General features: G+C 34.1%; 1 protein-coding gene across 19 annotated transcripts in view; it reads right to left on the reverse strand.

The window, feature by feature from the left end:
- The window catches only part of EPS8 (EGFR pathway substrate 8, signaling adaptor), a 171334-nt gene that overhangs the window by 45849 nt on the left and 113313 nt on the right, over positions 1-12172 (reverse strand). For 10 of the 19 annotated variants that reach the window (XM_070495099.1, XM_070495101.1, XM_070495108.1 and 7 more), the window contains 4 exons: positions 6162-6229; positions 5000-5161; positions 2817-2966; positions 159-241 (listed from right to left, as the gene is read on the reverse strand). In XM_070495099.1, the coding sequence (XP_070351200.1) occupies positions 159-241; positions 2817-2966; positions 5000-5161; positions 6162-6229 (463 nt within the window). Of the gene's footprint in view, positions 1-158; positions 242-2816; positions 2967-4999; positions 5162-6161; positions 6230-7604; positions 7656-12172 lie in introns of all 19 variants that reach the window. The other 9 variants (XM_044775173.2, XM_044775176.2, XM_044775174.2 and 6 more) reach the window with 1 other exon arrangement.

Genomic DNA, 12172 nt, shown 5'->3' on the forward strand with positions numbered 1-12172 from the left:
AAGTTGAGATTACAGGTTGTAATAAAATATATACATGATAAATAAATATAATAATATACTTATAAAATATAACAATATACTTTCATTGAAAATTTTTTTAGAGGAAAAATGACAATAATATATCAACTCTACTCCTTAATTTCTTTTACTGTTTTTACCTCAGGGCATCAGGCCGCCTCTTCTGCTTCCCTCCTTTACTGTCACTGATTGCACTTTCAATATCCTCACTAATCAAGTTTGCCTGCAATGAAAGACAAGTTATCTGGGAGGTTATAGATTTTTTTGCCCTGATGTGTAGGTTAAAACAGAAAAAAGATTTTATGTTCCCTGTCTGAACTAATAAGAGTCTTGATGCAAAAGGTTTTTTTTTTAATCTGGTTTCAAGACATGACTCACAATTTTTTAATGGTGAAATTTATAATGAGATTTAAAAACTGACAGAATTTTTAAAGATTATTTAATCCAGATTCTTTTAATTTAAAAAATGCTGTCCTTGCATAAAGGCAACAAGAAAAAGGATTTGCATATGCTGGAAGTATAAGTATATGCTGAAAACATCACTGGGTAAATCTCTCTGCCTGAGAAGAAATGCAGGAATCAGAAGCACGTGCATGCACACTTCCTTCTGTCTCATCCCCCAGATCCACTGGGCATCTGCTAAACTACTGAAACTCATCACTCAGTTTAGGACAAATCCACTATAATCATGGGAGGAATCCCAAAAGGTTGGACTCTTTCTGATAACCACTTTATTTTGTCATTGTAGGTAAAAATTAACTTTCTCCAAATGATTAACTTTCGAATACGTTTCCAACAAGAACATTTGATTCCATTTTCTTGGGAACCAACATGAGATTAGCAGCTAATTTTATCCTTTTGGTTATGAAGTATATTTACGGCCAGTGACAATTACTGTATATTAGATTCTTGCTGGGATGTATTCATCTTCTATATTTGTACCTGTTTGTGCTCTGTAATTATGTATGTTTTTATCAAATATATATATGCATACTCTTTTACCCTAAGTACAGATAATCATATAACATTTTAGAGCTGAAAGGAGACTTAAAGATTATCTAGTCTCATCTCTTTGTTTTACAATTAATGAAACTGAGGAATACTCATATTATGGCTGGCCCAAGGTCACACTGCTAGTTCACTGAGAGTGTTACTGCAACCCAGTCCAGTGTTACTTCCATAAGAACATCCTGGTATTAAGAAGACAGTACAAACATCATGTCAAAGGCTTTCTGTTATGCGGGATACTAAAACTCAAGATGCCTAGGAACCCTGAACCTCCTATAGGGGGGTTATCATATTTCCAAAAAAAGTTTTACTACAGAGGTGGGCAGGAGCATTGTGTAAGGTCCCATAATAAAGAAACTAAAACTCCCAAGTGATGTTGCAAAATGACTCATATAAAAGAAACCACATCATATTTCATTATATTTTCAATGGGGCAAAGAAAAAAAGCCTCATGTGGAATATGGCGCCAGTGCGTAAATGCTTATATAGCTGCAGAATGATACTTGAGCTTTTAATTAGGACAAAACAGTATTCAGTAAATCCGTTTCAGACGCATCAAAATTACCATCCCCTATGAAATAAAGCAAGCCCTTTATTCTCAAAACTAAAATCCAGAAACTTTACTCAGCACAGTAACTCTTAGTTTCCAGGGGAGCTTTTAGAGCACTGAGGGAAACACCAGATTTAAAACGTCTTTTAGCTTAGTGACCTGTTTTTAAAATGTCTGAATTAAATTTCACAATATTTTCAGAGCAAAATATTCACTCTAATACTTACTGATTTAACAAATCTAACCTTGCAAAATTCATAATACACTATATGACTTTCAAAAGGCACTACAACAAAATCTGACGAACTTCAAATATATGGATTACCTAAATGTCACAGTTCTTTTCAAGTAAGATTTTTCGAAAGTCATCTATGACATAAATTGAAATAAGAAGAAAATCATAAGATACACTCTGTATAGTCAACCTTAACTTATCTATCATATTTCAATGTCAGAGAAATATAGAAAAGATCAACTGACACTTTATACTAATCTCCTAATATTTCTTTACATGATAAAAATTACCTATAAATTTTATAATACACAATCACAGTGATATGTCACTGCTTGAGTAAAGTAACAATCAACTCAACTCAAAGTGATTTCCCTTTTAGAGAAATCAAATCAGGAAATAAACATATTTAAGGTTGAAGATAACTTCTAATGTCCAACAAAGCACCACAAATTATAATCATTTAAAAATTACAGTGTACGGTGAAATACAAATCTTCAGGATATAGCACGTTGTTACTGGCAACTATGGTCAAATATTTTCGCATTATCACTTGGGGATTACAAGTCTTGAGCAAGTATTCAAGTCACACAATTAAACGGTGAACTTTAAATTGATATCATGAAAAATGTCTAGGGGCTTCATTGCAATAATCCATGCTATGTGATTAATGCAAATAAAACAGGATAGCATGGTTATTTATTGTCCATGAAGCACGATTTCTAAAGAATCAATTTTTAATTATAAGTCCAAGTCACTCAGTGAAGAATTTAATATATTATCTATACCCTTTTTTAAAATAAACAGAATACATCTGATTCTTATACCACTCTATTTATCTCCTCTTTATTTACCTGACTTGGATCCCCTCTGGAAGATACTAAGGTATTTGTTTTCCTTACAAAATCCTAAGAAAGTAAAAATCTTCTAGTCATATGATTGAAGTAGATAATCCAAAAGATGCCAGAACATCTGCTTAGAGGGAAAGAAAATTCATCATTCTTTTACCTTGACCTCATCACACTGGAAAAGATGAAGATCTGGCTTGTTCTGAGTTGGCTCTTTGCACACCAGGGCAAGAACTGAGTCATAGTTACAGGAATGCATCACAGCTTGGCAGTGCTGGATTGTGTTTAAAGGAAAATTCTCCAGTTCATTCTATAAATAAAGTAAAAATATAACTTGATTTATTTTTTATTGTATATATAAAACCTACTCCACAAAGAGCTCTAGGCATAGTAAAACTAATGTCTGAAGTGTACAAATGACATTGACAATGAATACTAGTAAACCCTGTAGCTATGGAGGATGAGTGGGTACAAGGTGGCAGGGGAGAAACAAGGCTGGGCTAGGTGGTGGGTGGGAAAAAGAGCAACAAAATTGGAAATATTTAGCAGAGGAATGAAGTCATGTTCTTAAATAGAAGAAATACTGAACTTAGCATTACTGATTTCCTCAGATTATGGAGTAGAGATGATGCCTTTAAGAGCAAAAGAAGTAAACTGAGGCCTCTTTCTAAAATTATCCACCATCTCAATGGTGTTCTTTTGCCTCTGGCTATGTAGTGTCAGAATTTTTCTTGTTTGAAAATTGAATAGTCATATTCTTAGTTTCTGCCTTCAGTGATCACAAATGTTAGGCCGGAATAATATATCATTTGTACCTTTTTTATTTCAATGAATGTTTCAGATAAAAAAAATTCACTATATATATATGAGCAAATACATACAATATACACATTACACACAGACACACAGACACACACACACACACAGAGTGAGAGACAGAAAGAGACTCCAGTCAAAAATGTCAAACAGCACAGTCAGAAGGATCTCACTAACAAATACATTCTTAAAATGATTAAAATATTTCACAGCATAGGGGCCGGCCTGGTGGCGCAGCGGTTAAGTTCGCACGTTCCGCTTCTCGGCGGCCCGGGGTTCGCTGGTTTGGATCCCGGGTGCGGACATGGCACCGCTTGGCAAAAGCCATGCTGTGGTAGGCATCCCACGTATAAAGTAGAGGAAGATGGGCACGATGTTAGCTCAGGGCCAGTCTTCCTCAGCAAAAAGAGGAGGATTGGCAGCAGTTAGTTCAGGGCGAATCTTTCTCAAAAAAAAAATATTTCATAGCATAAAAGTGAATACTCTCTGACCTATAGAGTCATGCGAATAAAATACTGACAGGTTAGATAATTACTTCTCAAACAAATGAATTTTCTGTTCACAATGAGAATTCTGTACTGAATGAGACATATTTAAGGTGCTTATCCTCACACTGATGGCCTTACACAGTGAGTAGTGTCATGATGTAATTGATAGGAGAAACTATGATTTTCTTTAAGTAAACAAAATACAATATCTTTGATAACTGGTACACAAAAAACAACTTTTATTACAGACAGCACACATACAGATGTATCACCCCATAAATTTATCCTAAGTCCCAATCCCCTGGGACCCAGCAAAGGTGAAACAGGAAATGCAGTTTCCATTAAAATAGAATGTAATTTCTAAGCCACACCAGAGAGATAATGAATTTTCTTTATTTGCAAAAGTAAATTAAATAACACCCCTTCTCTATAATTACTTGAAACCATGAGGATCAGAGAAGCACTCGGCTGCTATTCTCCCACAGTATATAATGGATGAGATGAAACAAAGGGCACAGTTTACCCTGACTCCTATCAGAATCCTCCTATGTGATTATAACAGTGGTTTTCTTTATCTTAGCAACTCAAATGCTTATTAGATGATGGGGATCAGAAAAGGCCTCTTTTAAGAGCTCCAGCATCTTACCTGCCAGTAGTCGTGTGAAAGAAAGGTGTGGAAAAGTCAATACACACACGCGCACACACACACCCACCCCCCCATCCCAATTTACTAATCTACTCTGGGATATGGTTTGGCCTACCATGTAATTAATATGTCATAAAGAATAATGTTCCACTGGGCCTTATTTTAGCATTATGTATTTTTTCCTCACTTCTTCCATCTCAAAACTTGTGGTTAAAGTATCCCTGTGTCTCTAGTTTAAGAAACTGACTTTGCATACACAACGTATACACAGCATTATATTTTTGCTTTAAAATCATTGACGGAAATATTTTGTCAAACTTTCACCCTAACTGTAAACATAAATATTTATGGAACTTTCGTGAAAATAAAATAGCATAAATTTTACAAACTTGCCTTTGATTCTAAATCAATCAGGCTCACAGCTCTGTCATCCACTTGAAGAATCATGTCTTGAGTCCATACTTTGCCCTTGGCATCAAGCAGTTTCAGCTTCCTTATTCCATCATCAACAGTTATCATAGCATCTTTCCGGTCCAGAACAAAGGTGGTCAAGTGCTTATGAGTGGCAAAAAGGAAAAATGTTTATAATAGACATAACCCCTTAGTAGATGTTTTCTAAAAGAAAGCAACGTTTACCCAATTGAAGTCAGCTAGCAGAGAGGTGAGAAAACACAAAATACTCTAGAACTTTATGGTTCTTTTACTGAAATGATAAAGTCAAGCAGGATTTTGTAGAATAGAGGAAATGATGCCTTGAGTCATAAAATATCTAAATCTGTTTAACACTGAGCCATGTTGAACTACATAAACATGACATAAAAACAAATTCTAAACAGTTTTAAGTATCATTCGCTTAAAATCAACCCCCCCAAATTTTATTCCATTTTGATTAAGTGCTGAACAATAGCAGGCAATCTACAAGGCCGCTTGAAAATTAAAGACATTGATAATTCAGAGTAGCAACAGCAATTAGTCTGTAAGCACTGTCAAACTTTTCACTCTACTGAATCCACTTACTGAAACAAAACTTTAAATTTAATTAAGTATGTTTGAGATAGGTAGAAAACTGAAAATAAGAGCAATTTAAAAATTATTCCCTTATTTAAATATTTGCTATTATAAGCAAAGTTCACCTAAATAGATGCCAGTTAAGAGCAGATATATCTTAAAACATAATGGAGGAAAAAAGCTAAAAAAGAAATCATTGTTTAAACAGAACTAGTAATGACTTTAGATAAAACTAAACCACATACTGAAATTGTCAAAGGCTTACTTTCAAGAAGATTCCATAATACAAAATAGAAGCCTTTGTCCTGTTTTTAAGCAAAATAAGACTGACAATAATAAATGAGTAGTCATTTTAATTTCTTCTCTATGAAAACAGACCCCAGACTAACAAGATACTTTAACACCCCAGTTTTACAAAAATCTAAAAGAAAAAGGTCAACACAATTTACACCATAGGAATGAAATAAAACACAATTATGATTTTACTACTAATTTTTACGTCCTTCTAGGTTCATTCGAAATTTTAGCAGACATCAAAGCATCTTACTTCAACACGGTATTGGGATGTATCTGACACACTGCTGACACTGTCCCGTGCATAATTCTTCCTTTGTTCTGAAAAAGAAGTTAAAAAGCCATTATTTACTCACTAATGGGCTGAAGTTCACATATCAGCGTCTTGTGGCCATCTCTAAAACTAGTCTCTCTCTCATAAAATACAGTACTTGACAAGTCACCATTGTGCGGTGTAACTGAAAACACTCATTATTCACATTAAATGAAAAAGCCACCAGAAAGCTTAAATGATATGCGAGAACAATTTAACCTAATATAAATTTTCAGAATCCCAAAGGTTAACAGCATTATTAATGTTATAAGAAAAAAAGTTATTTAGTGTAAGGGTTTTATTAATCTGGGACCCACTGTTTGGCAAAAAGATAAAAACTGGCTTATAAATTTCATCTTTTAATGTACTGGGAACAAAATAGAATTGCAAATACTGTCATAGATACTGTATTATATGAGTTAGACTACATTATGAAAATAACAGACACTACGAGGAATATCTCCTTTTACAATATCCAAACTATGGAGAATGTTAGAGGACATTCAAAACACGACTCAATCATACTGATTGCCATTAAACTTGAACGACTTTCACACATCTACAGAACACACAAATATGATACTCAGAATTGTAGATACAAGCTGTTAGAAAAAATAAGAAAGTTAGGTAGAAGGTTACTGCACTAAACTATTTAAAAAGCAAGAATAAACCTTTATTTTCCTTTTGTAAAATGCTGCAAAACCAAAATAAAATATAAAATGTGTAGAGGTGATATTTTGTATTAGTTACGTTCTAATCAAGTAACTTGCTTATTTGTAAATTCACAGTTGCCCTATTTTTTCTAAAGCAGAATGCTCTGATGATAAGAAAGAACTCTAAGTAGGAACAAGATTTTTGATTCTAGCTTTGGCTCTGTCACTAAGCAAGGCACTAAATTTGGGCGAGACACTAACTCTGGGCCTCAGCACCCTTACTGTAAAACAAAAAAATTAAACAAGATCAAACATCAAGACCATGACAGTACTAATATTCACACACACACACACCCCTTAGCTTTCCTAATGTCCAATTTTTTTCAAATATAAAGATGTTTCTTCCAGTTAATATAGACACTTTTAGATCTTCCTACAACTGCAGATGAAAAGTTTTGAACATGAAAGCAAAGACAAAAATATAAAGCACATAAGACAGACTTAACGTTAACACAAAGAATTTTTTTAAAGCTTTGATAAATTTTTGTTTCACAATACATATGAAAATCATTATCTTTTCCTTTATATTTACCTTAAGTCTTAGATGAAAATATCCATATGCCTTACATTACATCACTCTAATATTATTCCAATATATTCTATTTTTGCTTTTGCAGCATTAAAATTACTTAATAAAAACAGACACACTACAAAATTCAATATCTGCTACCTTTTTTTTTTTGTTTGGATGATGACCTGAAGAAGTATGATCCATCTGGTCCTACCAAAATAATGTGAGCAAAAAGAAAGATCTCGTTTCACCTTAAATTTTCTAGTCCAACATGACAAAACATAAACTTTCACTCACATGACTGTACTCTACATATTAAAAAAATGATTTTTCTGATTATTAGTGGAGGATTATTAATCAATGTGAGATATTAACAAATAGATAATTATTCTTGGGAAAATCATTATAACCTCTGAAATATAATCTATAACTTAGGGACATATCTGTCAAAAGCACTGTTAGAAATAATCCCTATTTCAGAATCACTAGTTTATCATATTTTAACACAACTCTCAATGGTAGACTCAGAACATGACGGGAGATCTGTTTCCTGTGGTCTGACCTGAGGATAGCAAAAGAAATGGCATTGGTTGCCATGGTATCCAGCTATGATATGACAAGCCCAGGATGTTCAAATGCTTGACTGAGTCTTTCAGATAAGTGATTGGCAAACACAGTTGAAGGTCAAAAACGCTGTATGTTTTGTAATTCAAGACTCTCATTATGAAGTAGTAAGAATTTGTTCCACCAAATTTCCTAATGTATAATTTCTCAATCCCACAGAAACATACTTTAGAGAAATAGAAAAACACTATTTGACAGTATTTGTAAATAGTATGATGTTAACTGATCACTGATTGCCTAGAAAATATGGTGCCATTTCTAATATTTCCAAATTTAGAATTCATTTTAGGAATTCCTGAACTGCTTTCTCTCCAATGCTACACAATAAAGAAAATGTATGTTATGAGAAGGTACCTTTTAAAGACTGAAAATTTATAAATGTCATAAAATGGATTTATAAATAAACTAATAGTTCCAGTGATTTAAGTCAATGAAGAAATAAAGGTTAATATTAACATTTTAAGAGGAAATTTTGAAAGAAGCTTCCTAAAAGGCAATTACAGTACATTTCTTTTTTGAGAATCATATGTACTCTCACTCAAGTACAGTTGTAAATAGTAATTATGCTCCTAAGCTGAAAATCTCTCCAAAAGTCTTAAAACAGCATGAGAAGCCTAAATAAAGTGTCAATGATGCTCAAGATAAAGCTTCTAATGACATTCACCACTTTCTCTAACATCAGCTCTCAACCTTAGCTGCACAATGAACTTTAAAATATACTGCGTGAGTCCCACTCCCTAGAGATTCTAATGTAGTAAGCAATCGAGGGTGCAGTTTGGGCAATGGGATTTGTAAAGGCTCCCCAGGCAACTCTAATGTGCAGCCAAGGTTGACAACCACTGCTCCAAAATTTGTGCAAATGCCAACATGTTCTCTCTTTAAGTTGAAAATTTTTCTTTCCAAAATAAGACTGTAAATTATGGTCAAACAGTGTATTAAATAATAACTGAATAAATCTGGCAGTAGAGTTTTGGGTTTCTCATCTTACAGGGCGCTCAACTCCGAATATAAGAGCAAGTCTCAGTCTCTGTTTCTCTGTCTCTCTCAATCTGAACCAATTAGAGCTAGTAAGAAACGTTACTTGATCATAGTACCACTGGTTGTGTTTTACTACTTTTCCTAATAGCTTTTATCTCATAGACCAGAATAGACAAACCCAAAGAAACAGAATTAGGTGACTTTAGTAACCAATGACGAAAATCCTTTACACATCATTTTAGCATTAATGAGTTAATAAGCTGCTGGAAAAAGTGATATTCAACTTCCAGATCAGGAATTTTAAATTCACGTTTCAATGGACTTTGGGTGACTATGATATATCAATGTAGGTCCATCAATTATAACAAATGTACAAATCTGGTGGGGGATGCTGACAGCAGAGGGCTATGCATATGCAGGGGGTTTATATGGGAAATCTCTGCACCTTCCCCTCAATTTTGCTGTGAACCTAAAACTACAACTACTATTTTAATAAAAAATAAGTTAGGTTTCACTTAACTCTTCAACTAGTCCAACGACAACTATAACAATACACAGGTCTCAGCATTTAAACTTAGTTCCCTTTTGTCTGTATTGCTGTTTATGCATAATGTAGCAAGATTTATAAGAGCTAATATTCAGAAAACTTTATTTTCTCTCTCTCTGAAAATAAAGTGTAGCTTAGAAAGTAAGGATTTGACAAATAAAAAGAAAACATGCAACATAAAAGCAGCTGCTGAGTATTGCTCTCTCTAAACAAAATAGTGGGCTACAGCTCATATTACTTTACACTTTAAACTTTTAACCACAGTCACGGAGAATTCCTTTCCCCCTATTTTAGTGTATAATCTCCACAGAGGAGAAGCACTCACTAGGAATCAGTATGGAGCGTGGAGCAGTAAGTACAAGCTTCCATTATCCCGGAACTACAATCACAGTTTGACAAATCAGTGTCTGAACCAAGATACTGTTTTTAAAAACAAACAAGGTCATTTTTACAAAACTGCACCATCTATAAAAATTAATTTTACAGGCCTGTTCAACAGATCGTCACAATAGCTTATCCCATGAGGAGAAAAGCAGCTTTAAAATTTTCAGATAAGGTGGGAAAATTGCCAAACTGTCTTTCTGAGCCACATGCGCTGGCCCACTCAATGAAGCTGAACTTTGACCCTAACATCGCCCAACTTCCTGATAAGAGATAATCATGAGCCATTTACTTCTCAAGAATTTTCAAAAAAAAACTTTTTCCTAAAAAAAAAAAAAAAAGGTTTAGAGCCAGTCCTTAAGGCCTAGCAATTAAAGTTCGTCAGGCTCTGCTTCGGCAGCCTGGGTTTGGTTCCCTGATGAGAACTACACTACTCGTCTATAAGTATCCATGCTGTGGTGGCGGCTCACATAGAAGAAACAGAAGAACTTAGAACTATTCATAACTATGTAGTGAGGCTTTAAGGGGAAAAAAGGAAGAAGACTGTCAATAGATGTTAGCTTAGGGCGAATCTTCCCCTGAAAAAAAAAAAAGATTTAAATGTTTTCTCCAAGTAAAATACACATTGTAAATAATAAGGATGGAGAAAAGAGAAAATGAGTTTCAACTCTTGAGTGCTACTTGAATGTGCAAAAGTTTACTTGGGGTTCAATTATGACAATTAAACAGAAAGACTAGGTCCAAACCAAGATCAGAAGATAGAGAGGGACAGAAAGAGAAGGAAAGATAGGTGCAAAAAGAAAAATATGTGGGATAGATGTCTATTAAGATAGGTGAATATCTATTCGGGAATATTGCTATGAGAAAGCTGGTTCAAGCACTGCATAAAAATATAGGAAAGGTTATAGTAAAATCAATTACACAGAAACTGTACAGTTTAAAGATTACTTATACATAATTCTTACTGGTATCTCCCTCAGAAGAAAAAAGAAAAGCAGGAAAAACACAAATTGATTTTCCTACTTGCTAACATCACACAAAAGTTCAGACTTAAGGCTAAAATGAGACTTGAGAGAGTGCCTATCATATTTATCTATTACTACTAGGCCTCCCAACAATAGAAATCTCAAAGTTACTGTAAATGTTGGTAATGACAACAAAGTATTACTAACTGGCAATTCTGGGAAACGAGAGTTTTTCTGGAGAAAGGATGACTTTAAACAGCTGATTATTTATGGTAAATGGTCATATTCCAAATTCAGCAATATCCAATTTAAAGGGAAGTTACTTTTCAAGGAAGTTGTCTATTCATATCACAGCAAGGAACCCATACTGAAACAAAATAAGTCCTCTGGGTGGCAAATAGAGATGTCACAATGTCCATACATTAAAATTTGCACATTTGAATGTATAGACTCTAACGGGAAAGACTCTCAATTCCCCACTCAGAACCTGTTTACTCTCCTAACAAGATTTTCTATCTAGTTTCTCAGCCCACATGTATCAGAAGCAATGCTAGAAGCAGGTATATTAACAACAGGGAAAAGTAACAGGCTTGGGACCCAGCCACACGGAAAAAGCAGCCTCCACTATTCAAAAGGGACAGGCTTCTGAATAATTTGTTGTAAAGGTAAAGAATGCAACCTCTGAGTACATCACACTATGCAAGCCAGTGAGCACACCGATGGCCCTCTGAGTCACTGACACGAGAGGACAGTGGCCACACCCTGCTGGAAGGGAATGTTTAACATCTTATAAGTATTTCTCTTAAAAATCACTTTAAATTTTAGTGCTTAACGGCTTTGACAAGCAGGCTAGCTGGAAAAAAAATAAAATTTTCAATTCCTTGATAACAGTAGGTAAATGAAATGCTACCATCATGAGATAAGTGGAGGAGAAAGAAATTAATGTTTATTTCCTGTTTGTTTATGTTGTCAGGGACATTAGTGATACCAAGCTTCTCACATGCCAGTTTTGAAATTTCTTGTATAATAAGGAAAAAAATGACAAAATAGGGTTAACCACGGTATATTTTAACTTTTTCTTGAATAAATTAACACAAATGCAAAAAAGTAAAGTTATTATCATAATTGTGCAGTTCATGATACATTTACAGGATTTATAAAAAATATATATTTCTAATGATATCTGAAACATAAGCTTAAAAATACATGATGAAGATTACCACTTGCTCCTT

Source organism: Equus asinus, chromosome 22 (assembly GCF_041296235.1).
Source record: "Equus asinus isolate D_3611 breed Donkey chromosome 22, EquAss-T2T_v2, whole genome shotgun sequence".
Lineage (NCBI taxonomy): Eukaryota > Metazoa > Chordata > Mammalia > Perissodactyla > Equidae > Equus > Equus asinus.